This window comes from Nipponia nippon, unplaced genomic scaffold (genome assembly GCF_047370975.1).
Source record: "Nipponia nippon isolate SJK-2023a ecotype South Korea unplaced genomic scaffold, ASM4737097v1 scaffold_1, whole genome shotgun sequence".
In the NCBI taxonomy this organism is placed as follows: Eukaryota; Metazoa; Chordata; class Aves; order Pelecaniformes; family Threskiornithidae; genus Nipponia; species Nipponia nippon.
In genome coordinates, this window is record NW_028262290.1 from 159,967,785 (window position 1) to 159,995,674 (window position 27,890).

The 27,890-nt window shown below is 45.2% G+C and overlaps 2 protein-coding genes and 1 long non-coding RNA gene across 23 annotated transcripts in view; 1 reads left to right on the forward strand and 2 right to left on the reverse strand.

The window, feature by feature from the left end:
• KMT2C (lysine methyltransferase 2C) overlaps positions 1–8,511 on the forward strand; it is a 199,806-nt gene extending 191,295 nt beyond the window's left edge. For 13 of the 17 annotated variants that reach the window (XM_087730336.1, XM_087730300.1, XM_087730293.1 and 10 more), the window contains 8 exons: positions 1,030–2,152; positions 3,125–3,261; positions 3,424–3,566; positions 3,831–3,999; positions 4,926–5,042; positions 5,685–5,758; positions 6,162–6,270; positions 6,501–8,511. In XM_087730336.1, coding sequence (XP_087586462.1) covers positions 1,030–2,152; positions 3,125–3,261; positions 3,424–3,566; positions 3,831–3,999; positions 4,926–5,042; positions 5,685–5,758; positions 6,162–6,270; positions 6,501–6,593 — 1,965 coding nt within the window. In that variant the 3' untranslated portion in view covers positions 6,594–8,511. The remainder of the gene's footprint in view (positions 1–1,029; positions 2,153–3,124; positions 3,262–3,423; positions 3,567–3,830; positions 4,000–4,925; positions 5,043–5,684; positions 5,759–6,161; positions 6,271–6,500) is intronic. The other 4 variants (XM_087730320.1, XM_087730282.1, XM_087730403.1 and 1 more) reach the window with 2 other exon arrangements.
• LOC148057685 (uncharacterized) lies at positions 6,743–11,494 on the reverse strand. The gene is made up of 2 exons (XR_015698608.1): positions 11,137–11,494; positions 6,743–10,375 (listed from the first exon to the last, which is right to left on the reverse strand). It is a non-coding gene; the product is annotated as an uncharacterized LOC148057685 (long non-coding RNA).
• A 270-nt stretch (positions 11,495–11,764) lies between these two features.
• The window catches only part of GALNT11 (polypeptide N-acetylgalactosaminyltransferase 11), a 55,052-nt gene continuing 38,926 nt past the window's right edge, over positions 11,765–27,890 (reverse strand). For 4 of the 5 annotated variants that reach the window (XM_087730531.1, XM_087730547.1, XM_087730537.1 and 1 more), the window contains 3 exons: positions 24,683–24,787; positions 14,786–14,923; positions 11,765–12,565 (listed from right to left, as the gene is read on the reverse strand). In XM_087730531.1, coding sequence (XP_087586657.1) covers positions 12,434–12,565; positions 14,786–14,923; positions 24,683–24,787 — 375 coding nt within the window. In that variant the 3' untranslated portion in view covers positions 11,765–12,433. Of the gene's footprint in view, positions 12,566–14,785; positions 14,924–20,538; positions 22,287–24,682; positions 24,788–27,890 lie in introns of those variants that run through there. The other variant, XM_087730563.1, reaches the window with a different exon arrangement.

Sequence of the window (27,890 nt, forward strand, 5' to 3'; positions counted from 1 at the left end):
ATTTCCTCACAGATAAAATTTTTTGAATACTTATTCTAACTAGCTTGGTTTCTGCTTTTTCTAGTTTAAATGTACCTTTTTGTCCTAAACCAGTGGACAGAACAGGCCATGTGCTTCAAACATTACCTAAGTAATGCTTTCTTATAGTCCTGTAGAATTTGCAGACTTCCTTCAAATGCATCCTACTTATTTTTTCAGAAGAAATTAAAAAAAACAAACAAACATGGAGAAGATAAATGTGTATACATCCACATCCTTTTAGTGTCCCATGTAGCTCATTTTCACTAGTGTTTAAACAGGGTAACACTTCTGCACAAGTGTATCAGCATGTACATAATTAAGTTAATTAAATGTCATGTTCAGCGTCTTGATCCTTTCATTTACTCTTTCGAGATTAATCATGCAAACCACATTAAGCACTTTTTAATCTAAACTGCCTTTGTTGTTCTTGTTTTCTCTCTTTTTTTTTTTTTAAACAGATCTCTGCAGGTATAATTCTTGTTTACTGTGACTGAGTAGTTAAGTCCTCAAGGTGTATGTAATCTAGAGCCCTGCAGGAATTTCCTCCTCACTTCTTTCCAGGAAAACTACGCGGCATTAATTCCAAATCTTCCCCTTCTACCAAATAACAAGATGCTGACTCTTTAAATGAATTCTGTGACCCGTATTTTAAGGTTATTTTGTGTTGTAACAAAACTTTCTAAAAATACCTAAGAACCAAATCTGTCAGGTAGCTCGTCTAGGGCACTTAAGTAGTTTTTCATTCAAAACCTGGACAAAGGATTATTTGTGCTTCCTTTTCCGTATCAAAGGGCTCCGCGTTCTGGGTTGACTGGGAGAGCTGTTGTGCTCCGTACCCCGGCACAAGCTGTGGTAACACGGGTCGGGGTAATTTCCATCTTTCTCTGTTGCTGCACCATTTTAGGCATTCTGAGGGGCCTCTTCCATGCAGCCCTGACAATGTTTTCAAGGTCCATTTAATGGTTAACAGTTGGGGATTTTTTTCTTGAGAGTTTTCTGTTTATTTAGCAGGAATCAGTTCCATCTTTGCCGCAGTCGCCAATGAAAGAGAGGCCGCCTAAAGCGTTCCATCAGTACAGCAACAACATCTCCACTTTGGACGTCCACTGTCTGCCTCAGATGCAGGAAAAAGTTTCTCCGCCATCGTCACCCCCCATCATGTTCCCCCCTGCTTTTGAAGCAGCCAAGGTAGAGGCAAAACCGGATGAGCTGAAGGTAACGGTGAAACTAAAACCGAGATTAAAAGCAATACACAGTAGTCTTGATGACTGTCGGCCTCCAAGTAAGAAATGGAAAGGAATGAAATGGAAAAAGTGGAGCATTCAGATTGTGATTCCTAAAGGATCATTCAAACCTCCTTGTGAAGAAGAAATAGATGAATTTCTGAAAAAATTGGGCACAACCCTTAAACCAGATCCCGTGCCTAAAGACTACAGGAAATGTTGCTTCTGTCACGAGGAAGGTGATGGATTAACTGATGGACCAGCAAGGCTTCTTAACCTGGATTTAGACCTTTGGGTCCATTTGAACTGTGCTCTTTGGTCTACAGAAGTCTATGAGACACAAGCTGGTGCCTTAATAAACGTGGAACTAGCACTGCGAAGAGGCTTGCAAATGAAATGCATGTTTTGTCACAAAATGGGTGCCACCAGCAGTTGTCACAGGTTAAGGTGCACCAATATTTATCACTTTACCTGTGCCATTAAAGCACAATGCATGTTTTTTAAAGACAAGACCATGCTTTGCCCCATGCACAAACCAAAGGGAACTCATGAGCAAGAACTTAGTTACTTTGCAGTCTTCAGGAGGGTCTACGTTCAGCGTGACGAAGTGCGGCAGATCGCTAGCATCGTTCAGCGAGGAGAACGCGACCACACTTTCCGTGTGGGAAGCCTGATTTTCCATGCTGTCGGTCAGCTGCTGCCACAGCAGATGCAGGCCTTCCACTCCTCAAAAGCACTCTTCCCCGTGGGTTACGAGGCCAGCCGCTTGTACTGGAGCATGAGATACGCAAACAGACGCTGTCGCTATCTCTGTTCAATTGAGGAGAAGGACGGGCTTCCGTTGTTTGTCATCAAGGTTGTGGAGCAAGGCCACGAAGACCTGGTCCTTACTGACACAACACCAAAAGGTAAATCTGGTGACGTAAGGTCATGGCTTTTGTGGGTTTGCTATTGGTTTTGTTGCTACTGGTACTTATCAGATGTACGATAGATGTTTCCAGTAGCACGTTGCAGAGACTGTTCTGATGTAATGCTTATAGTGAGCTTCCAGGGCCCATTTTTAATATCATGCTATGAAGACTGAGGACACCTTTGAAGAAATTGTATAAGCTGCAAATAAGACGACTGGTTACAAGTTCACAGAGGAGACCCACGATTGAGTATTGAAAATGAATTAAAATAGTAGGAACGTCAGCGTAGGTTTCCTTTCATGCAAAGTGACTTTGTTTAAAAATGTTATTGTTACTCAGTTGTCTTCAAATCATCTGTGCAGAAGTTAGTGAGCAATAAAAAGACGGTCGAGTTGACCGTGTCGTTCTCAGGGCGGGTGATGTTGTCTCTGGTGGGGCGAGGAAGGATCCGTTCAACATACGGGGCAGGTCTTAGGAACCTGCTCTGGGTCTTAACCCCGTCGGGCAGCGGGTGCCGAAACACTCGGCCTCGCTCTGCCCAGTCAGACCACTGCCGGGGGAGCTGCCCGCACACAACCGAGAGCCGACTGTAGTCAAGCAATGGAAATAGTGTATTTTTTAAAAAATTCTACTTTGTGCAGGTTTTGTCAGGAGAATCCGTGTATGTTATTGTTGTCAGAGGACTGAAGGTTTCCATGCTGCGAATACTAAGAGTTTCATTCCCGAGAACCAAGGGTGCAGTAGGAATGCTGTGCGTGTTTGGGATTTGTTCGGGACAAAACAGCAACTCGCCAAATGATTCTCTGCTTCGCTTTTTAAACGCTGGCCTGTTTGTGCGTGCAATGAAGGACAAAATGCTTTCTCAGTATGGGTTTCTGGTTCCTGGTATCCTCAGGCCTTTGTTTGAAAACCAGTAAGAAAGACTTTTATTTTTTGATCACTGTCATTCTTTCCCGTATGGTTGTGTAGGTGTGTGGGATAAAATCTTGGAGCCCGTTGCTTCTGTTAGAAAAGAATCTGAAATGCTCCAGCTGTTTCCCGGCTATTTGAAGGGTGAAGACCTCTTTGGTTTGACAGTCTCTGCAGTGGCCAGGATTGCCGAATCGGTGAGTCTTCACCATCCCAGCTCTTGCTGGATTACCCCAGCTTGTTGGATATCCGCATGAGAAGGGGAGCAGGAGGAAGTGTGGAAACGTAACTACTCCGTTCCACGCCACGAACACATAATGACTTGGATTTTTTTTTTCTTTTTGTCTGTTTTTTTGCAGCTGCCAGGGGTTGAGGCCTGTGAGAACTACACTTTCCGCTATGGCCGAAACCCCTTAATGGAACTCCCTCTTGCTATCAACCCCACGGGCTGTGCCCGTGCCGAGCCTAAAATGAGTACCCATGTCAAGAGGTTTGTGTTAAGGTATTTTGTTTTAATTTCACATAGTACAGCCCAGGGTTTATAGGCTGCTTAGGGTTATTCGTGCTTTCGTCTGCTGCTTACAAACCCTGTCGTCTTTGGCTGTGTATGTGCATGCCCAAATCAAAGGAATCGCTTTGTCGTCTATGCTAGCTGGCTTTCTGTGTCTGTATGTCTAAAAGAATTTGGAATGGGTTTCGTGGCTCTTTTCAGAGAAATCTTCAGTTTTTCTTGTATTCTTTCCTGTTACATGCCCAATTCCTACAGGCCTCACACCTTGAACAGCACCAGCACATCGAAGTCATTTCAGAGCACAGTTACGGGAGAGCTGAACGCGCCTTACAGTAAGCAGTTCGTCCATTCCAAGTCCTCTCAGTACCGCAAAATGAAAACGGAATGGAAGTCCAACGTGTATCTGGCTCGCTCTCGAATTCAGGTCAGTCCTCATTTTAGGAAACGTGTATTAAAAAAATTTACTTACGCTTTTATTTAGAACTGTTTTATATATAAATTTTATATTTGTATATATTCTATATAGAGATAGTTATATAAAATTTATATTAAAAAATTGAAACTAAAGCTATTGCAAATTCCTTCAAGTCTCGTCCCAGAATTGGCAATTTTTATGTGGCAAATCACTGCCATAGATTTATCTTAAGTAAGATTTCTTTTTTTCCCTACTTACTGCAAATATCTTAAAAGTTCATTTGTTTCAGTCATCTAGGAAAAAAGTTTCTTTCACGTTTTGGGGAGGTTTTTAGCATATTTCTCAAAAACTTAGTAAAACGAAATAAAAATAGAGATACACAGTGGGCGTATGGCGTGCTCCGAGCAAGCTGAGGAAAGTGGCGTGAGAGCAGCCCGAAGAGTTCGATACTCGTTTGCGTTCACAATAACACGAAATGCGTCGCTGTATGTGATTCTGGTGGCGGTTTGCTCCACAGAGCTTTTTGCAAAAGCTTTGCCATTAATCTTGCTGCGTATGAACACCGTTGTTGTTTATTTTAGGTTGGACTTAACTGTGCTGTTGTGTTCCTGTTAGGTTTCTCCGTTCTAGTAAGGCCCGCTTTATTTTTCAGTGAATTTCTAATCCTTACGCAGTCAGGTGCCAGAGGTATAAGAGCAGCTTTCTCACCTAGACAGAAGCCAAGTACGTTTTCTTGCGTCTTAAAAATGTAATGCGAGGCTGGGTTCTGCAGCTGGGCTGTTACAGCGTCCGTTCCTGACCCGTGCTGCTTCCCTCCTTCTGGGTCGTTTACTTTTCACGTGATTTTCTGCAGGAACGGTTTTGGGGCACGGGGAGGAATGCAGAGTAAATGTCACGTTGTTACAGAATTCTAAACGGCACTGTGTTTTTTGTAGGGCCTGGGCTTATATGCTGCTAGAGACATTGAAAAGCACACTATGGTCATTGAATATATCGGAACTATTATCCGGAACGAGGTAGCAAACAGGAAGGAGAAGCTTTATGAGTCTCAGGTATGGGTGGTGTTTGTTCGCTGTTTCTTTCCCCTTCCCCACGTTCATACAACGCAGCAAACGCTGTTCTTCCGTTTGATGAATTCAGGTCCCCTGAATTCCGTTTGCCGCTGTGCTATGAATGCAGCAGGCTAAAAATAAATACAGCCAGAGGAGTCTGCAGCGTTTCTGGTCAAAGGATCAGAGGTGTTTAAATGTTTAATAAACCTGTCAGCCCCCTGGCCGGGGTGCTAACACGCACCCTCTGTCCCGGGGGACAGAGCGCTCTGGCAGAGGCGTCAGGGCCTCAGTTTTTACTGAGAACTTCTTTAAATGTGCAGCAGCTTCCTTGGCGTGGCCCTGGTACTGCAGCAGGTCGCAGGTGTTGGCGAAGCACACCAAGACGGTAGATGGAGGGCGGTACAGAAGCTCTTAGCGCAATATTAATTCGCCAGAGATTTCTGTTTACGACCCTTCCGCTCCCTCGCACGCCGGTGAGGGGGAGGGCAGCGCGCGACGCGCTTTCCCTCGGGAGCCAGTGGGCAGCGTCCGATCCTGAACGCAGGAGGACGCGTGGAGGGAGCCCACGTTGCTGCTTCCCTTTTAATCATCGACAACCGATGTGAAACCTCCAAGAGTCTTTTCTCCGATTCTGTTTTTCAGAATCGCGGCGTGTACATGTTCCGCATCGACAATGACCACGTCATCGACGCAACCCTGACGGGCGGCCCTGCAAGGTGGGTGGCTCCGGAGGGGTCGCGGCTCGTCCTGGGGAGGTGCCCGCCCTCCCTGGCCTGGGGCTGTTGGTGAGGGGCTCCAGTCTCCCGTTTTCTCCACGGTTTTTATTCGCTGAGCTGGTGCGTTCAGACTATTCCGCCGAAATACTGTTGGCTTTTTCATTAGCTTTGCTCATCTTTGATTGCGTTCCACGGCAGCTATGAAGAAAGAATGGAAATTTTTTTTTAAACGCTTGATTTTTTGGACATTTTCTAGGTAAAGAAACAAGTACAGAGTAATACAATTCTATTTGGAAAGTCAGTGCGCCCCTGAAGCTAGAGGTCGTTCTAAGGTTTGCTTTGGGTTTGCCTCAGGGGATGTGTTGTCTTAAAAGGTTACCTTTTTCACACTCTGTTTTCGTAGGTATATCAACCATTCGTGTGCGCCTAACTGTGTGGCTGAGGTGGTGACTTTTGAGAGAGGACACAAAATCATCATTAGCTCCAGCAGGAGAATCCAGAAGGGGGAGGAGGTAGGGCCGTCGCACTCGCTTTTCCTTACCTTTGGCCGCTCGCGTTCGTTTCTAGATACTTAGGCGATTCCTACGGCCCGCAGCACAACTCCTTCCCCTTCCCCTCTTCTAAACCGTGCCGGTCCCTAACGGCGCGGCCTCTAGCGGACTTTGCCGTTGAGCCTGTAGGTCCGAGGAAAGCTGTGGCAGGTCCCGGTCGTTCCATAACCGTTCTCCTCCGTCTCTTCCAGCTTTGCTATGACTATAAGTTTGATTTTGAAGATGACCAGCACAAGATTCCATGTCACTGTGGAGCTGTAAACTGCCGAAAGTGGATGAACTAGAATGCATTCCTTGCTGTCTTTGAGGGTTGCTTGTCCCTAGGAAGAAGCGATTCACAGTTTGATTTTGTCGACGGAAAATTGTTGCCTTTTTGAAGGGGGGAAAGAAAAAAAACACTTCTGGAAGTACAGATTTCTACTCAAGTATTTAAAAAGAAAAAAAAAAAAAAAGGAAAAAAAAAACAAACAAACAAGCACCAGAAGCAAGCCGGCAAAATCCGAAGCTAACTTTCCAGACACGCGGAGGTTAAACTGAATTAACAGAATGGTCCAGCACTTTTGTTTTTGAGCTCACTAAGGAGAAACTGTTTAACTTGGGCAAAGAACCGATGGCCGACCTGCGGAGCGCGGGTGGGCTTATATGAATGTAAGACTGAAATCACCAGCGAAAGGGAGAAGTCCAAAGTGCTGGCCACAGCCTTATTTGATAAAGGGGCAGGCCCTCTAATTAAAGAAAAATTTTAAATAAAAGTAGACACCACTGAACAAGGAATGTACTGAAACGACTTCCTTAGGGATAGAGCTAAGGGAAAAAATAACTTGCACTAAAATACATTTAAATACTTGATTCCATGAGTCAGTTTATTGTAGTTTTTGATTTCTGTAAAATAAGAGAACCTTTTTGTATTTATTATTGAATAAGTGAATGAAGCTATTTTTAAAAAGAAAGTTAGAAGAAAGCCAAGCTGCTGCTGTTACCTGCAGAACTAACAAACTCTGTTACTTTGTACAAAAGTGTAAATATTTTGAGAAAAAAAAAAAAAAAATACAGTATAAAAATAGTTCTTGACCAAATGCTCCCGGACTCCGCAGCAGTTGGGTGCTGATTGCGAAACGCCAATAGGGATGTGACAATATGATCCGGGCATCGCCGGCCGCGATCGCCGTTACCGAATAACCAAAATCTCAGTTTAAAGAGAGGGGGTTTTTTATGTTTCAAGCAGTCTCAACTGTGGTCTTCTTCGAAGTTTTTTAAGTAAACCTTAAGCCTGCTACGGGCGTGTACATTAACTCTGACTTTTGTAGATGTTTGGGTAATTGAGATTAATTTTATTTGTATTATATTGTTGCATCCCTATTTCTCAAGTCAGGTTTTTTGTGCTTACGATTTGTGATAACTGTGAATAACTGCTAAACCCACCCAAAACAGAGGCTGGACGTCGGTTTTTCTTCAGCAAAAGCAGTCCAGATTAGGTGACCGTTCAGCCTACGTTAAATCACGTAAACAGCGTAGAATCACGCAGTTGGCGCTTCAGGCGGATCCGATAGCCTTCTTACGAGGAAAACGAGGAAAAAAATGAGATGTAATGTGCTTGCAGCTGCAGGACTCTGGCAATAGGGGTTTGGAAAATGTAATTTAAAGATGTGTTTGTATGGATTGTTTTTGTTTACATTTCTTTCAAAAAATAAACACTGTTTTGTGTTTGCTTGTAGAAATTTAATCAGCATTTCGAACCAGGTTAGCTTTTTATTTTGTACTTAAAATTCTGGTACTGACACTTCACGGGCTAAATATAAAAAAAAAAAAAATGAAGTTTTTTTTTTGTGTGCACAATTAAAGTGGACTGTAAACTGTTGGTATATTCAGTAATACAGTTCTGAACTTGTAATGTATATGGCATGATGTATTTTTATCTTACAGAATAAATCAATTGTATATATTTTTCTCTTGATAAATAGCTGTATGAAATTGTTTCTTGAATATTTTTCTTCTCTTGTACAATATTCCAACATCCTACCAGTATTTGTCCTACAGTTTTTTCTGTTCTGTATAATAGTATCTAATGTTGGCAAAAAAAAAAGAAAAACACCACAAAAAAAAGAATTTTTTGAAGTATACAGAGTGTTATGGGTTTTGGAATTTGTGGAAACAGATTTAGAAGATCAGCATTTACAAATAAAAATATTTTACATCTATAAATCACCTCCTCCTGTCTTCCTTGGGGGTGTCTGGTTTCCAGTTCTTTCAGGATCTCGGCGTCTGCTTCCATCAGCGAGAAGCGTTTGCGTCCCCCGCTCCTCCGGTGCGACCCCCGCCCTGGATTTTACACTGCGGTGCCACATCTTGAGCCTCTGCCAGCCCCCCCCTTCCCTGCAACCGTTTTTACCAGAAAATCTGCAGAAGATGCTAAAAAAAGCGGGAAAGCTATGCTGCTTTGGCTGGGGTAGAGTTCATTTTCTTCACGGTAGCTGGTACAAGGCTGTGTTTTGGATTTGTGCTGAAAGCAGTGTTGGTAACACAGGGATGGTTTAGTTCCTGCCAAGCGGTGCTCACACAGAGTCGAGGCCTTTTCTGCCTCTCACCCCACCCCACCAGCGAGGAGGCTGGGGGTGCACAAGGAGCTGGGAGGGGACACGGCTGGGACAGCTGACCCCAACTGCCCACAGGGCTATCCCACACCATGTGGCGTCATGCTCAGCGTATAGAGCTGGGGGAAGAAGAAGGAAGGGGGGGACGTTCGGAGTGATGGCGTTTGTCTTCCCAAGTCACCGTTACGCATGGTGGAGCCCTGCTTTCCTGGAGATGGCTGAACACCTGCCTGACCGTGGGAAGGAGTGAATGAATTCCCTGTTTTGCTTTGCTTGCGTGCACGGCTTTTGGTTTACCTGTATTTCTCCCTTTCACCCTTCCAAGTCTCTCCCCCACACTGCTGGGGCAGGGGACGAGCGAGCGGCTGCAATGGAGTCGCCTGGCACCAGCGCCGCTTCTGTGGCGGCGTCGGTACCGGCTCAAGGCTAAAAAAGGGCTCCGAGATTTATTGCAGGGAAGCGGGAACCAGCCCGGCCAAAGCGGTTCTCCAGCGTTACTGATTCCTATCGTGCACTTTGGCTGCTGGAAGACGGAGGAGCCGTCGGCGCAGGGCCTGCGCGCGTCTGTAACACCGAGGGGCGGTGGGCTCGGGGCCTGGCCTTTGCTTGGCTCCTGGCCGCCCACCTCAGCGCCGGCAGCGGGGCTGGCGCGGGGCAAGGCCACCCTGGGAACCGTCAGAGAGCGGGGCCAGGGAGCAAAGCCGCGCTCAGGCTGTCGGCCACGGTCACCACCAACCCCGTGAGGCATCATTTGACACAGAGGCTTAAAAATCAGTCCCGGGGCGGTGTCTTTACAAATAATAAATGTCTCAGTATGACAGTGGCAAACTGAGTGCTGCAGCAGCTCACAACCCAGGGTAAGGCTTTTCCGGCTGCTCTTCCTATTCAGCCAAATTACCAAGGGAAATATGGGAAATGTGGTCAAATACAGGAAGAAAACTGAATTTCCACCTAATTGCAGCAGCCCCTGCAGGGCCTGGCTGGGAGCAGTCCCCGATTCAGGGCTGGGTGCTCACAGAAAAGATGTATAATCCTGGCTTGGGCAAAGTCGGCGTGCGATGGCCCGGCTGCGGCACCGAACGCGCGTGGCTGCGGCCAGAAATCGATCGCTGCCGAAACGACCGGCACCGTCCAAACGCCATCGCTTCCCTATGTTCCTGGAAAGCAGCACCGGTCCCTGGGTGCACGCACGCAGCGCTGCAACCATGGGTATCGCCGAGTTTGAAAACCAAAGAAGGTGCATTATTTATACGAGAGCGAGGTAGAATATTTACCTTCTTTATATTAAGGAACAATCCAGCTGCAACTCAGCGGTCCGTCAGTTCTACCCTCTTGTCTGTTATTGCAGGCTTACAGACCACGTGCACTGAGCTGTTCTTGACAGCGGCCTCCAAATTTCCTCACCCGGAGCAAAAGGTCAAAAATTCTCTGTGGCCACAGACTCCGACCGTAAATAAAGCGAGCTTCTGCTTTGCCTGTTTGAGGATTTGTTTGGGGGTTGATTTTTTATTATTTTTTAAAAAGACAATATAAAGGCCACAAAAAAAAAAGGCAGAGCAAGGCTACTGCACAGCCGATTCGACAGCCAAAACAAATTTCACAGCCCGCAGGAAAGCCCGGCACGCAGCTGGGAGCAGCTGTACCGGCAGCCGCTGCTGCTTCCCGGTGGCTCCTGGGAGCAGCCGGGGTCAATCAGACAGGCGTAAAGGAAGCCACAGCCCATCCTTTCACCCCCAACAAGGACTGGAATTAATTCCACACGCAACAGCCACCCAGGTGTACGCAGGTGTTCGCCTGAGCCGCTCTCCAGCTGTTGCCTCACACAGCCCTCGCTGCTGCCACAGGGGTTCAGCGGGAGGCTGCCGGGAGCTGACGCCCAAGGCCGGGCAGCCCCACTGCCCCGCAACAGCCGCTTGGGAACCAGCTCCCAGACTCTGCCCCTACGAGGGCCGCCGGCCCCCGCGAGGCGCACGGCCCCGGCCTCAGCTGAAGCGCAGCTGCTGAAGGGGGCCAGGGTTGTTGTTTAAGAGACTTCTGGTGGCAGGAAGGAGCTTGGCTGGTGTCTGACTTAGTCACTGCCATTGGAATGCTTCATCTGGAAGAACTTCCACTTCAGCCTGTTGTTCTGGGTTACAATTAAACCCTGCTTCCCTGGTTCCTCCCTGCCCGTGACCCACTGCTTCCACGGCTGCTGAGGGAGGCAAGAAGCTGCGCAGCGGCCAGGGACCGCTCTTACCTGCTCATTTTCTTCTCCTTGCGCTTCTCCCCCCAGGGCGGCTGCCCTGGCAGACGCTGAAGGACCAAATGCAATCTGTCACAAGTGAATCTCTCCTCTCTGCGGGAAGACGTGGGTCGATAATTACTCCGACGTTATCGTTATTCACCTCACGCTGCCCAAACGTCAATAACTGGGTGCCGGAGTATTTGTTTCTGCTGCCCGAGCGAAAGGGCAAGGCTGTGCTGGCGCTGCCGCCGTTGGGACCGCGCGCTGCCCGGCGACGGCGGGCCACTGTGGCGTGATAAACAAGGCCAACTTGTGGCTAAAAAAAAAAAAATACGCTGGGTAAGAACAGCTTTTCTCTTCTGCAGCAGCTTCCACGCACTGAAGAAGCATCCAGGGCTGAGGCAGGAAGTCAAAGAGTGAAATAAAAGAACTTGGGAAAGGAAACGGAGAGATGGAGGGCAAACCACAAAGACTGAAATTCTCTGTCAAACCTTCCAAGATGGGAGAGGGAGAAAGAGCCGGCTGTGAAGAAATGGGAGTGGAAACAAGGGAAGACCCAAATGACGTGAACATTAGTTTGCACCAGTCTCTTAGTCGGTGCTTTCTGGTCCAATAGCTACAAAGAGTAAGGCCATACAGATTAATAAAAAAAAGATACTTTATTTTAAATGCAGCTACTGTCATGAGTCATCAAAATAGACTTTTTAATAGTTACTTTGTTTTAAATATGAGGTGACGAATGACAGCTAAGAATTTAAACTACAGGAAATGTCCTAAAATTGTAAATTAAGAGCTAAATTTAAATATTACAAACGACAATTTTCAGAAGAAAAAGGGGAATAAAAATATTTTCCAGAAAAGGTAAAATAATTTGGCCAGTAAAACCATACTAAGAACGTAAATTAATGAGATACTGCACATGAAATACTCGAAGAGGACTCCTTCCTGTCATTGTCATTTAAAAGATCCACAAAGCTAAAATCTCACAATTTAAATTACATTGCTCTAATAATTTCTCTTACTTAAAAACAGTTCAATAATCCAGGATAATCCAAGGAACCGCTGATAAATTGCACTTCTACGTGGTGTTCTGCAGCAGGGCTGCCGCACCTGGCCAGGGAGCGGTGACCACCTGGACCTTCTCAGCACACAGCTCTTCGTAGCAGAGTATTTCCAAAGGGTCCTTGCAATGGTTGCGCCGGGCGTAGCAGCTAAGGGCTCCTCACAAAGCCCTCCCGAATGACTTAAAATCATGGCTGAAGGGGAATTGGGTCTTGGCTTAATGCTTCTCAGCCGCATCCTCGCTGTCTCAGCTCTCAAAATGCCACTGCTGAGGAAGGGACCCATCACAGATGGCCATGGTCACGTACCCTTTGTGGCTAAGCGGATCTACCACCTTCATGCACTGCCCCACAGAGACCTGGTAGAGGCGGTTGTTTTTCTAGAGGAGAGAGAAAGACAGATGGGATTCATTTATTAAAACTTCTGTTCTACTCTGCTGTCAAGCTGAAGCCGAAACCGATGCTTGAGGGGAGGGGATGCTCCTGCCTGACAGACGAGCCTTTCAGCGGCCTCCCTGACACACCAGACCCACGGCAGCAGCATTTAAAAGCCAGAGTACAGCACACCCCATAACCACGTTCAGGCCTTGAAACGAAGGCTCTCACGCCCTTACAAGGACCCAGTTCTCATCTCGTTTACACCATAGTCTCTCAATGAGGTGGAGGGATGACCAAAACCATTCCCCAGCACTCGGTGAAGAGGGAGCCCAGGCGGCTACAGTGCAGCACAGCCAGGTCCCTGCTCTGCACCTGGCCGAGCCCCAGCAATGCCACTGCCCTCAGCGCCCACGGGCTGTGGAGCTGCCACACAGGGTGACAGGTCTCTCGTGCATGGTGGGTCCCAACAACCAGGGCAAGGCCAGACCCTAATCAAGTGTGAGAAGGAAACAGATCCTTCTCTTTTTGTTTTTCCCCCAGAGGACCCTGTCACCTCCCCCTTTGTTGCAGCTGCTCTGGGGGCCCCTTTTCTGTCTGGAAAGGGCTCTCCGCACAGCCCCAGCAGCTCCCATGGGCAGCGACCTCCTGCTCTCCTGCATGGAGGGAGCGGAGCCGTGAGAACAGCCCACCGAGCTGTGTGTCACCGCTTATGGCCATAAGCAGAGGGCCAGTGAAGCAGGAGAACAGGGCAAGAATACAGAGCGCTAATACAATACAGAGCTAATACAGAGCGCTCTGTATTAGCTGTTAGCTCCTGAGCGCTCCTCCAGAGCAGCCCCCAGCCCCCGTCTTACACCATAACCGACAGCGCACGGCTGGCCCTCCTCTGTACCAGTGGCGCACACACCTCACGTATTTCCCTTCCCTCTCACAAGTTTTCCCTTCTCTAAAGAGTCCCAGCCTGCTCACAAATTCCTCTTGCAAAAGGTGCCCCAAACCTTCAGTTTGCCCTGCCACGCATCTCTGATCCTCCCCCAGCCCTAATTCAGCCCTCTCTGCACGTGCAGTACGGTGGTGCGATGACATTTCTCTGCTGTGGTCTTTATTCCTTTCCTAATCAACCCTAATATTTGATTCACTTTCTTTTGTTGTTGATCATTAACGAGCACCAGCGTGGCACTGTTACAGATCCACCTCCCACACCCCCAGGGCAATGGCCAGCTCAAAGCCCACGTTTCACACGTGAAGCCCAGATTCCTCCCCCCATCACGGGTATCGCCTGACGCTTGTGTGCACTGACTTCAATGGCCATTCTGTTGTCTGGTTTCTCAGTCTGGTAAAATCTTTGTCCGCTGGTGCAAGCGTCAGACAGGCACAACCCTGGGCTCACGCGATATCTGCCTCTCTATCTCCAAACCATCCTGGACTGCAGCAGCCTTCCCTATTTGACTGCACTTAGGAACTTGGGCTGCCAACGAGCAGCATGGTATGAACCCAAGACAGTTCAGGCAGAGCTGTCGTTGAAGTGCAACACGCAGTTCTGGGAGTGCCCTCCTCGTTGTCCAACGATGGTTGTACTACAGACTCACTGCTACGCGGAGGGCGCGTGAGGGGCAGCCTCTGAGTTAACACCCAGGAGCCAAATTTCACGTGTATGCAGCACTGGCTCAGTTTTGTGAAAACGGGCACTCCAGACTTTAAGCCATTAAACTAACAAGATGCCTTTATAGGGCAGAAGCAACTGCAAAAAACCTCCTCTCTCAGTCCTCAGCTCTGCCCTGTGCTTCTTCAAGCACTAAGCAGAAATCACCACATGGACTGCTCCTGTCTCCCAGTCCTGCAAACACAACACAACAAAGAGCCGTGGGGTGGATTTTGTTCTCTCTGGCATGTCCCTGGGAGCCACAGTACTGCAGGTGGCTGTGACAAGCAGAAAAAAGGCTAAATGGGGCTGCAGAAACCTTCCTATGCTGCAAAGAAAAATGCCTGCATGTCCCAGAGCTCAAGGAAAGTCTTGTTCAGGCTGAAATGCAGCCACCAAAGCTGCGTAACTTTTGTACATGCTGCTTGGACTGCAGGCTGGGCCTAGTACAGCGCAATTGGCTTGGTACCTCTGAGGTTTGGTCGTAATGAAACTCAACCCTGATATCCTGTTAGTGCTATTATCATTTATCAAGATATTAATTACAAGCAATGTGCTATAGACCAGCCACTCCACTTACCCCAAACGTCCACTGCTGTGAGCCGCCGGACCCATGGCATTTCATGAGACGAGGTGGATCGGATGAGCGAGTTTCCGAAACATCCAAGCAAAGGAGATTATTTAAAATCAGCTCGTGATCCTCGTTGTAAATCCAGACCTGAAAGAGAAGACAGAAAGACATTTATCCCAATGTTTCAGGGCAGGTGCCTTGCATCTTTTGTTCAGCTACAGAGGAGGCACTTTAGCATGTGGATGTCAGAGATGTGCCTGGCGACGCTCACTGCCTCTTTGCTGCCTTTTTTCCAGCAACTGAAATGCAACTGCAGCTCTCTATTGCCTTCCCAACATCACACAGTGTTAGCCCATGCAGAGGCACTAAAAGGATGGCTTGTGATCCTGCTCTGTACCAGCATTTTTAAAATTAAGCAGCCCCCATATGTTCCTCCTGTCCAGGCAGCCAGACGAGATACCGCGACAGGCAAGCAGCAGATCTCTGAGCAGGTGACCAGCCGCTCTCTGAGCCAAGTCATTAAGCCAGGCAGTAAATCTCCTCATCCAAAGACGATCCTTTAGTCATGAAGGAGGGGCTGGTGGATTGCCTCAACTCCACACAGGGAGCCAGCATGGGGGCCAGAGGAGGATGCTGGGTGACAGCAGGTGCCCCCAGAGCTGTGGGGAAGTGGCTTGGCAGGCACACAAGACCAAAAGGTATCTCCAATCTTCTTTGAAACTGCTGCATTTCTCCATAAACACATAGGAATTTGTTTAACATTGTGCTCTGGGTCAGCTTGTAGGTGCTGAATGATGAGAAACCGAAACCAGCTGTGCAAATTCTGGTGCCAGGTAGCCTACATTAGTCCCCACACTGGTCCCAGGGCCTACTCCTTGCAGCTGGCGGCCTGGTGCTCAGAGATCTTCACTCAGTTAGAAGATGATCACTGACCTCCAGGTGCTATTAAAACTTCCCATACTGCTCTCCAGGGAGCAAGAGAAATCACTGCTTCACCATTCCCATTCTGAAACTACATGCTCCATAACGGACGGGTTTTATGTCCTTCTCTGCTCCCCAGCCAAACTGCTTTTGCTAGCTGTGCCCTGCTTAGAGGGAGACCAGCCCTCCCGCATCACACCCACTTTGTTTTAGCTGAACCAACATGAAAATGTCTTGATCCTGACCTCAAGAACCTACACAACATCCCAGCAGCTCACATAGTGGGGGGAACTGAATTCAGCTCCTCTCTGGGGCCCACAGTTATGAAGCAAGAATGTACTGGTTCACGTTTCCAGCTTCAACTGCATTTGGGTTCCCGAATTTACATGACGTTACAGGATTTTCTCTGTTACCACACTGAAGACCATCATCACCTCTAATAAGAAGCAAGGACACACTCAATCTGTCAGTTTGTCTTCTCCCATGTGCTACTTGGGCACAAGCAGGTATTTTTATTGTTGGTATAAAATACTGCCAGGCACCTTCAGTTGCTGCACTTCATGCCCATACCCTGCTAGCTCTCACTGGGATGCCTAAATCTTGCTTTGGAGCAAGGCATGTCTAACACAGCTGAAGGTTCAGGGAAGCTAGACCATCAGCCTGGTCTAACTGGTGGAGCTGCCGGTCACCCCTCCCTCCCTCAGTGCCCTCAGGTCTGCAAAGTGCTGGGCCAATACTAGTTAGGCAGAGGACCTGGAGCTCTCATAAACAAGAGAAACTGATCCCTGGGCCAGAAAACAAAGAAATGGATGAACTTTAGCGTGTGCACCTCAAAATACCCTAGGTTGCAAAGGGATAGGGAAAAGCAGGAGAAAGTATGTGAAAACTGTAACTCTGCAGTGCAGGGAAGACACTGAGACCATCTGGCTAAACACCAAATAAGTGCTATTCTGAATGCACAGCGAGGCCCCTGCATTCACATGGTGCCTGGACAGCATCTCCCACCCTCTCTGGACGCTGAGCGGGCGACAGCATAGCTGGCCAGGTCTCGGTCTGCTGCCATTCCAGACCCAACCCCAGGCTGGGGTGTACAAGGAGCATCCCTGCTCAGCCGCCTCACTTGCCACCGTCAGCTCCCTTCCCCCTGACTTCTACCTCTGTGAAAGAGAGGGAACTGAGCTCCTCATCACTGTCCCAGAAGTCCCTGTACCTACAGGCATGCTAAGTTCTTCTGGCGCACTCTTCTTCCAGCCCCGTTTTGATTTCACGCAGGTCAGTGCTGCAGTAACGATGCCCACTGTGTGATTGCTTCCCCCCCCCCGCCCCCCGCTAAGCCTGCATGAGCTTCACACTCAGAGTATAGAATATCAAATTCCAGGCAGAAAAATCAGACAAATTCTGATTTTTCTTTTTTTTTTTTGTCCGATGAAACTAACAGCAGCCTTCTGGAAGGAGCTGTGATTCAGGACACTGCCTCAGTTAGACAGCACAACTGAAAAGCACACAGCTCATTCCTTATCACAGTCACTATTACAATACCGTGAAGGACTCCTTTGAGGGAATGCAGGTATGACATTAAAGTTTGCCCTAACCTCAGGCATTCTGTGCCTTCTAACATACTACTATTTCTGCTTAAACTCTGTCATGAGAAAGAAAGCAGGGCAAGATTAAAGAGAAGGAGGGAATGGAGAAACAGCAGGACTTGCCAGAAGAGTTTTATTATTAAAAGAAGAATAATGACGGAGCCAAATCCAAACAAGAGACGAAACCAGTAACAACTGAGAGAGAAGACTGCAGCAACACAGGGAGCAGACCTTTAATCAAAAGCTGAGTAATGGCAAAGAATGCACAACAGTGGTTCAATCCAGTGTGATACTTCTCCAGAAAGGCTTATACAAGACAGCCAAAATTGATTTCAAACTCATTATGTGTTTGGTGTAGCAAACAAAGGAAAGAAGAAGAAAAAGGCCCAAATTTGGGACACATCATGGTTCCAAATTCAGATTAGAGTATCAGTATGAACTTGCAGATTAAAGCACGAGGAAAGCACAGCCACCCCATGGGGTTTTTGTTATATAACTGCAAGCCTGTGCATACTCCCAAATTTATTAACTACTTTGCTGCTGAAGAGTGGAAGGACGATGTTTAGCTCTTGTTGTTACAGGCTGTTAGGAGCAACAGCCCAGTATAGGAAGGAAACCTCTCCTGGCAGCCAGCACCACTGATGTCTAATCTGCAAGGAGAATAAACTACTCTCATTTTCTTTTCGTCCATGACTTGCTTGCATTCAAGCTCAAGCACAAGATCAAAAGCCTATAATCAATAACGTGCCTGCCTAGGATTTATACCTCAGTTCTGAGTGATGTCTTGTTTCATCCTCCAACGTATTTTCTACAAAAATGCCACTTAAAAATTTATTTTGTAACAAAAAAGGTAACAGACGAGGTGCAGGGTATCTTCATCCTGCATCTACTTCCTAACGCCTAGGAGAGCATCACTGTCAGATTTCAGTTTCTAAAACTGGAATTGTGCCCAGCTGCCCCCCCAGAGGAAAGCAGCACCTTGAATTGCCATTCCCCAGAGACACATGCTAATGACTGACCTGCTCCACAGGGCTAAGGAAAAAAAAAAAAACAAAACCAAAAACCACTGACCATTTTCACTGGAGTCAAAGAAAAACACTGGGATGCAATTAGAACATAATGAATTGTTTCTGTTTTCAAATAAAATCTAAATGGCAGATGTTACGGAAAAACCTCTCTCCATAATGAAGCTGATCAGGTTTTGGGTTAAATAAGTGATTTAATGTGGTGATTGCTGTAGGATTGGCCTCTTTCCAGCAGCTCTTTTTCCCTGCCTCTCATCACAGGCAACAGGATAAGAGGAAAGGTGCGAGGACCTCTTCAGTCTTGGAGCGCCATGGCCCGTTCAGCTGCCGACCAACCCTTCTGAGGTCCTAGATGTTCTCAGAGCACCTGGAGATCTTCCCTAAGGCAAAGCATTTCAGGTTTGGCAGTGATCAGATGCCTGCCCAAGTCTCCCACCCACCAGAGCGGGTGTTCACCTCTGACCACAGGGGCGCAGAGGTCCCGCTCGTGCTTAGTCACCCAGACCGCAGGAGCTGGTTCAACCTTCCCAGAGTGGAAATGGGACTCGCAGATCTGGAGTAAGCGTTCTCACTGCTAGAGCAAAGCCAACGTGTGTATCCTTCTGGTCACCTACAGACAGATGCATAGCATGTGCCAGAGTAGGTCTCATACACAAGATAAATGGGAGGAGGTCCAAAGTATGCACTCTGTTAGTATAAACCCTTTTTTCTACACAGGCGCAGCTTACGAAGAACCGGATTTTGAATTTAGTCCCCTCAAAAGGTAGTTCAGACTATTTACAGATTTAAGACACAGGTTTCCTAGGGCTTCTGGTACCTTCAAGGATTTTACTTCAACCCCATAGAACACAAACAAATCACCCAGCCTTCTCCTGGACTGATTGCCAGAATGACTTCATTAATCTCATTTACACACAGACAGGTGGGTAGAAACAGAGCTTCTCCTCATATACAGCTTAACGAACAATTTCAGTGATGACTACAGTTTAACTCCTTGCAAGGACAGCAGTGTGACATTGCTGAAGACTGGAGAGTGGAGCTTTTTTGCTCTCTCATTTTACTAACATTTGGATTTCCTAACTGGTTTCAGGTTGCCACTGTTGGTAGAGGAGGCATGCTCTTCACTCCTTCCATAAACTCCTATATCCCAGTGATTCCCCTCTGGGATTATTTTTTACCATAATAAAGAGGTACAGGGCTGTGTTACTGAAGGTTGGTGGTTTTTTTTGTGAAAGATGAAATTATTCCTACAGTGAGATTAATTAATGTAAGTAGATAACAGCTAGCTGAAGTACTTCAGAGGAAATTCAAGTGAGGACACGGCTCAAATGGACACGGCCTCCTCATCTAGGAGGATGGCCCATACTATCATTTCCTTTTGAAAAAATGGAGTTACCTATAGAAGATTTTGAGTCCACTGTCAATACAGACAGCTGTATTAAACCAAAATCTATCACCCGGCCTAGGGAAAAAACAATAAATCAAAGAATCTGTAGTAGGTAGAAAAAGGAAGCTTATTGTTCTTAGGGAATAAATATTTCAAAATGATATGAAGTAAACCAGGAAGCATCAGCCTGCCCTTTGGCTTTCAGAGTGCAGTGGACTGTAGCAAAAGGCACGGCTGGCCAACTGGCAAAGCTTTGTGGCTATACACTCTTATTTGGTCTGCAAATTGCATTAGCACTAGAGGAATGCATTGAAAATTTTCAGTAAATACAAAGACAGTAACTACTACAGAAACAGCCCTTTGTGTGAAAGAAAATCCCTGCCGTGAACCATGCCGACAGGAGAAGCATTCCAGTACTTTCATCAGTTACAATCTGTTGCTTAGATTAGCAGTACTGTACTATTCTGTCAGAAAGTTTTTAAAAAGACAAAAATTCAGCTTAAGAGCACAAAACAGCCACCTCAGCACTGAGGAAGAGATGTGCCTATATTTGCATATACATATATTTGCTCCTGTTATTATGGATAACAGTGACATCACAGCACCAAATGGCTTGTGCAAATCATCAGAAACAGCAAAGTTTGGTGGTCTAGAATCATTATTTTAAGCTACTGCTACCCTGAAAACCCAATGTCCTCCTGAAGGATGTTCCAAAGCAGATACATGCTTTCTGTGTCACAGTTCAGTGTGTTGCTGACGTTTCAAGACAATTGTTAGAGGGACCGAAGAATTGTCCCCCTTTAATAGCTTACGGAAAAGCAGCAGACTTAAACTTGCACATCTTCACACTCCCTCTAGACATGGGTTGTATCAGAAAAGCAAACTAACAGCTGTGATCTAGAGGTTTAGGGAGAAAGATCTTACAGAAGAACTGCACACATGAACATATCCTTCTAGACTCTGACTCCTGAACAGTTTGTAAAGTGTGTATTCTTACATTTAAGAAGTGCTACAAGAGTGTTAACAGAGCTTTTCTGAAATTCCCTGCTCAAATCAGTTATCTTTTAAAAGCCCAGAGCACAGATGCACATGCTTAGACACCTTAGCACCATCCCCAGCTGGAATGGCGACAGTCCCATTTTTAAAGCTTAATATATTGCTAAGTAAGAGAAAGGTTAAATTATTGAAATGAAGTAAACACACAGAGGAGAGGTTATAACAACACGGAAAGCAAAGCTTAAGAGTCAGCTTAGCGTATTTGAAAACAAATAGTAGAAAAAATCCACATAATTCAGTGGACTTGAAGAGGAGATTTTTTGGAAAAGGAACTTGGCTTTAAGCATTTAGGTCAGGAAGAAGGCAAGTACACATTAGCTACACGACAAACCCAATCTTCTTGTAGCTGTCAGATCACAAACACTCCCACTAGTTAGTCCTATGTTGGCCATTGTGCTTCACTCCAAAACCTTCCCTTTTAGTGTTCTTTGATGCTTCTCTTCCAAGTTTGTCAGCAAGTCCTCCTCCTTTAGGGCATTATCTAGCCCAAAGCCTGCTTCAGCATCCTTGTCTCCTAATCACCACCTGATTAACCTTGGCATGATGGTTTTGGGTAGAATCTACACTACAGTTTCTTGCTTCCCACTTTTCAGACATCTCCAGTCTTTCATGATGATCTTTCAACGTGCTTAAATATTTTCTATCCTCCTTCAACACCCAAGTTTTTGTGACGTGCAATACCTTGTGCATTCTCAGTTTTGTTTCCAGAAAGAGGTCAGACACGGTACTGAATTTCAGGAGAGTGTTTACTTCAGCAATCTTGCCAGTTCCTTCACACGACCATTCTTCAACTACAAAATTTCTCATTCCATGTTAGTCTTCTGCGTTCAAAATTCACAACCAATTTTTCTGCTTTTCTCTTACTTCAGACCTCTCTGCACTGATCTTCGCTCTGTAAGATCCTGTCGCCTCTTGTGCTATTTCTAACTACGAAATTTTCATTACTTATTCCTAAATTTGTGTTCAATTCCCAGTATCATCCCAGACCAAGTATTTGTTAGTTAATGAACATAGTTAATAAACATCCTAGTTTTCATTATAACTTAGAGAAAGACACAATTTTTTAAAAATTATTTTCTAGATGCATCACCTTTGTGAGAACCACTTCCCTTATTGCTTTTTCTTTCTGTAGCAAAAAGATGAACTGAATGTCACTGTCACGTGAAGTCCTAGAAAATAGGACAGTTTGATGTGCTTGAGTAATTTTTAACTTTAACGACGATCATCTAAGTCAACATCAGTTCAAAGTATTCTTGTAAGGCCAATCTCATGACTTCAGTGCATCTGGTTTCCCCACACACACACTTTTCAAGGTCAGCTCTTACATGCATGAATCACCTATATTACACAGAAGACCATTTTCCAGTCAAAAGATTACACAGGTGATCATTTTCCAACCAGAAGAACTGCAATCAGTAAGTCCTAAGGCAGCCCAGTTTTGTTTTCCCAGGTAGACTGCATCTTGCTCCTTCAACTTACTGAGCAGTAGCATATATTTTTCAAGGGAGGGTGTTATCTATTCACAGAGCAAAAGCAGCCTGGAAAGAGATAAACAGTGATAACTTATTTCTGTTTCTCAGCGAAAAATTAGCTGGCATCAAAGGAAATCAGCACCAAGTGGCATCAAATTATTGCCACAGAAAGCACAGCCGAGCTAGGGTACTCACTGCCACAGGACGCCGACAGCTTACATGAGGTCAAAATACAATTAGACACTCATGAAAAAGCAAAAATTCTACAAAAATACCATCTTTGGCTCAGAAAAAAAACCCACTAAACAAACACACAAAAATACTGCTTGCAAAACGTAGATTGATATCTTCCAGAATAACTGTCTGCACTGTGTGTATTAAGCAACATACACTGAACTTGCTGCCAGTGGGCATCCAGGGGACAGGGTAGCTGGGTACTTGCCTTTCACCAGACCCAACACAGGCTTTCTTATTAGGCCAAAAGCATAAAACAGATGGTTCTAGAGCAAAAATCAGCTGAAAATGCCAACGGGTTGAGTGTTACCAGAAACGACAGTTAAAAGCTTCCAATACTCAGGAAGTTTCTTGCTGTTTTTATAAGCAGAAGCTGCTAATTAAGTGTCATCTTTCTCTACATTGTTCTCACGTATCTATAGCAAGATTGTTCAAGAGGATATGAAAGAAAGCTGGCTGCATGTACTCTTGGGATTTATTAGGAGAACAAAATAAGTCTAATGGCAGAGAACCACAGTGTTGGTTAACATACTTGGTTGGAGAACAAAATCACTGTGAAAGAAGGTAGCACAGCCAGTTTTTTTGAGAACTCATTGCTTAATTTACCACTAGTAAACTAGATTCATGAGAAAAGAAGCCAAAGTTCAACGATCTGAGCATTAATTCATCTTTCTCAACATCAAAAGGCTAACTGAAGTTTCTGTATCCAGGAGGGGCGAAAAACAAAAAAAAAAAAATCAGAAAAAGGTTTTGATAAGGAAAAACAACAGACTTCCTCCTCCAGTCATGTGGCAGTTCACTATTAGAAATATTGCAGGAAAGAGAAGGGAAACAGTAACTGTGAGGACCCAGCTGTTCTTACTGTGGACATCATCCACTGGAAGTCATTGCTGCTTTCTCACTCACAGACTGAACGGCTCAGAAAGCAGCGTAACACCTCTGGCACTGTAAATGTACAGTCACTGGTGCCAATCAGCTACTATTACATTTACACAGGCAGTAAAACCTGCTGACTTTCTTGCAGCTAATGGAAGAGATCACATAGGAAAACCTTGAATCCCATTCCAGCTTAAATTCATCCACCTTTAAAACAGGGACCTACAATTTGGTAATAGAGATGATCACTCAGTGCTCTGCAGGCAAAGTGCAGGGATGTATTGTTTCGTCCTGCCTCAGTGGCAAGTGGAGACCAGATGCCTACAGCCAACCACGCTTACCCAGACACAGGCTGACACCTGTCATACTGGCGCTCTCTGTCACATTCAACTGGTGAGACCACAGGTAGGAGGCAGAAAGTCCCATTAGTTGACAACACATACAGCTTTTTGTTTGGGACTGTTACAAATCATCCTGCTTCTCCTTCTGCAATTTCCATATCCTGAAAACTACTGCCCATTTCATAAAGTATCAAGTTAGTCTAGCACAACCCACCTTTGGTAAAGCTACGCTGCATTACATCCCATGCTCCCTTTATCTTGTCTTTACTTTTTTCTTTAGATATGATCTAGTTTTTAATCAGACTTGGGTCCCACGGGCTCCTAAATCACAATGTTCTCAATGAAGTTCTTAGCTAGGTAAAAGTCTTTATGGCATTAGGTGAAGATCTCTACCCTAGAGGCTGTTTACCCAAGTCCTGAATTTCTGTTGCCTGAAAGAACAGAAGTGGAATAGCAAAGGCTTCACGTAGTAATATAAAAACTCTCATTAGATTTTCACATCCATCCCCAGTTAATCCTCACCTGTAGCCAAAGAATTTTCTAAATTCCTTTAATTCGTTCTATTTAAAGATAACGAGAAATCATTCATTCACCCCAAACTACAGCCACTCCATCAGCAGAGGATGAGTTGTACAGTGCACAAAGAACAGCAGGCCAGGAAACGGCTGCCTTAAATCCTAGTATGGGGAACTGACTGAAAGAGCTTCTACAAATTCTGAAGTATCAATCAGTGGATTATCAACCCATCAGGAGCCACTTAAGGATAGTCTTCAGCCACATACCAAGATTCGTGCCATAAAGATAGGAGATTATAATATCCAACAGTCAGCATTAGTAGGTACAGAGCAGTAAGCTCCACGGTTTCCTCAGCCAGCCTTGCTGTTTGAACAATACTCTGAAATCAGCCGGTTTGCTGATAAGATGTTATACCAGGGCATTTTGCCAGCAGGAAAACATATTAGCAATTTGTAAGATGTGAATCACTATTCAATATAATTACAAATATCTTACCTGGTTTTGATCATTGTAGTCACATTCCCGAACCACGACCAGGCCTCCTTTCTGACTTGGGTGGCCCTGGGCAACCAGGCATTTGTTGGTTTGAAGATGATACAACTATGAAAGGAAAACAGTTTGATGGACAGAGTAAACAACAAACATCACATACCAAAGGGAACGTATAGTAATGCTTTTGAAGCCCTAGGACTCAGTGTGCTCACAACCCCCCCCCCCCCAACTAATCCACAATAAAAAAAAACCAAAAAACAAAGCATACAAAAAAAACTCCTTCCCTTTTAAAATACCATTTTGTTTTTCAGATAATTTGGAGAAAAATCAGCATTAAATAGTTCCATTTTGCTTTCTAATTACATCAAGATTTCTCTCTTTATGGTGCAAGTCTTGGGTCCCAGGTAGTCACTACCTCAGGAATATCAACTGTACTGTACTGTACATATATCAATGTATAAACTACATTTTACTACACTCTAGCTTAAACATAACTCTCATCCCACAGCCTCTCTTCATGAAGCAGGACCGCCTCTTTGAAAAAGAAGAAGGAATTACACAAATACAAGCAACTTCACAGACTTACGTTGTTTGCCAATTGATTTTCAAGTGTTCAGGTAACTGAAAAGCCATAGTTATCGGCTAAGTTATTTTAGTGACAGATCAGGGAAGAAGGGAAAATATTACACATGCCCAAATGCTCATTCCAGTTCAAATGCACTGCCTAGTCTGATTTGGAGTAATGTTGTATCAGGGGACTAGATTCAGGTCAGGAGCCTGTCCTGGGATGCAAAACTGTAAACATATACCATCAAAGCAAACAAGGGGGTTCCCAGCAAGTTAGCAATCTCTCCTGGTTTGGGCCATGATGACCACCCTAAAAGTCACCCAAGAGATTTTCTGCAGAGCCTGAGTATTAGGTTGTCCTATTCCAACAGTCAAGAATCATTAAGATGTTGATGTATGTAATCCCACAGAGTTACTCAGCGAGACAAAACACCTTTATTCTGGCTTTAAATTATATGCATGCCCTAAACTAACTGGTGGCCAGCAGAAGACTTCTTTTCAGCCTGGTTATTTTTTTCCCCCCAATGTGGTGGAGATCAGGCTATTCAGGCAGCAATCACTGCCTGCACATCAAGAACTGCACTGCACGCAGCCGAGGGTACAAAGGAGAAAGGCAATTATTCTAGCAATGGCCACAACTCCGACGTTTCCTTCCTCGCAGCAGAGCCCCGCTCTCCACCAAGTGCATGGGAGTGTCACTGGGCGTGTGCATGTGGGAGATGGCAGGGCCCCAGATCTGGCATCCACATTAAAAATAATTATTTCCAATCTGGAGCTGAATGTAGAGGAAAAGAATTTGCTGTCCTGAACGCAAGGCCAGGCTGATTAATTAGCTAGCTGTGTTTTATTATGAAGACATACATAGCTGTCTCGGCATTTGTATCTGTTCTACAGATTTTAAGAAACCAAAAGACCCTTCCAGGAATAAAAAGAAAGTACTGCTCCATCACACGATAGCAAAAATTAGAGAGCGCAAATACCAAATCATATTCTTCACTAAACACCATTTCTGGAAATAGCTGTCCCAAGGCACATCAACAGCCTCCTCAAGTGCACCATGTTTCTCATGTTCCCTACACACATCTGAAACAAATTACACAAAACCTTCTAAGTAACATTTCCTCACACCCCAGAGACCTCTGGGAGAGATCTCATTTTCATCATTCCCCACTCAACAGAAGGCTTTCAAACTGTACAGCTACATGAGTTTTATATGAGTTTTGTCCTTATTTTTATTGGCCATGATGATCAGCATTTGATAACACTGTTAAGAACTGTCACAATTTGTGATCATTACAGATCTCCCCAGCTGTCAAACCAGCACTTATCTCTGGCCCAATTAGTTTTTGAGAATAAGCTGGGATTTGGAGTGATTCATCCCGAATCCTAAAGAGTTTGGCACGCAGTGGTGACATTGGCTGATCGTTCTGTTCCTTGTAGGCATCTGGAAATAGTTTATACAATCATCGAAGCCAAAGCTGACTCTCTCACACAATGCCGGGTATAATTCTTGAACCCCGGAGAATCAAGCCAAGGAACCGCATTTTTCTGTGTCTTGTCTCCCCCTTCTTAAAGGGTGCACAAAGTTTTTCTCCAAATTAAACCACGGGAAATTATTGCTAGGAAGATTCCCCCCGAAGTGCTATTGAGGGATTCAGATCCCCAGTAGCCTCCCCCACATCAGCAATTCCTTAGTTAAACTTCTGTCTGAATGAAAGCAGAAAGCTATTAGATTTTAAAAAAAAGTCTGACGAGGGGAATAACAGCATTTAACAACTAGGGGAATCAGCCCGTTGTACCAGTTTTCCTTGGGGAAACTACACGTTTGCCCTAATAAATAACTTTACATCTTGGTTGGGATACACTTATAAAAATACTGCACAAGTTGTGGATTCCCAGATCACTGCTTCCAAGCAAAAATCTAGTGATGGCAATAGGTTCTGCATGAACTCGGGTCCCCCAGCCTGAATCTGCTTGCAGGACCAGCAACTGTCAACAGCTGCTGCAGGCTGTGACACCTTGTGGAGAGGGCTACATCCCTACTTAATGCTTCCAGTTATTGAGCTAGAAGGGAATCTGCTGACCGTAACCCATGTGCACATGAAATACTTTATTCAAAGAATATTATTTATAATTAATAAAATTAATAAAATATAATTAATAAAATATCTTTAAGAAAGTTGCCTCAGGTTTGAAGTTATCCATTATTTTGGGGAAGCGTAAAAAGCACATATCAGAGTAATTTGGCACTGGAGTGAACAGATGCAACTGTATGCCGGCTTTACCTGCATACAGACCCATAAACATAGGTGTCAGAGCTAAGGCATGAATTTAATAATGATTCCCTTTATGAATACACGTAAAAATATCTCTCTTCACTTCTACTTGGAAGAAAAAAGGAGCAAAACTCATTTTTTGTTCATTATCTAACAGTCAAGACTAGAAAAGCCATCATCAGTCTCAGATGCAAATGCTCATCTTTGCAGAAAATTATCCAGTAAAAGGAATGAGTTTGGAAACCAATTACACTGTACTCTTATCATAAACCAACAGAGTATGAATATTTGAGGCCAAATTTCTCTATCCAAATCCATCTTCAGAACCAACAGCCATGAAAAGTGCATTCTAAAGACATCAAAATGTC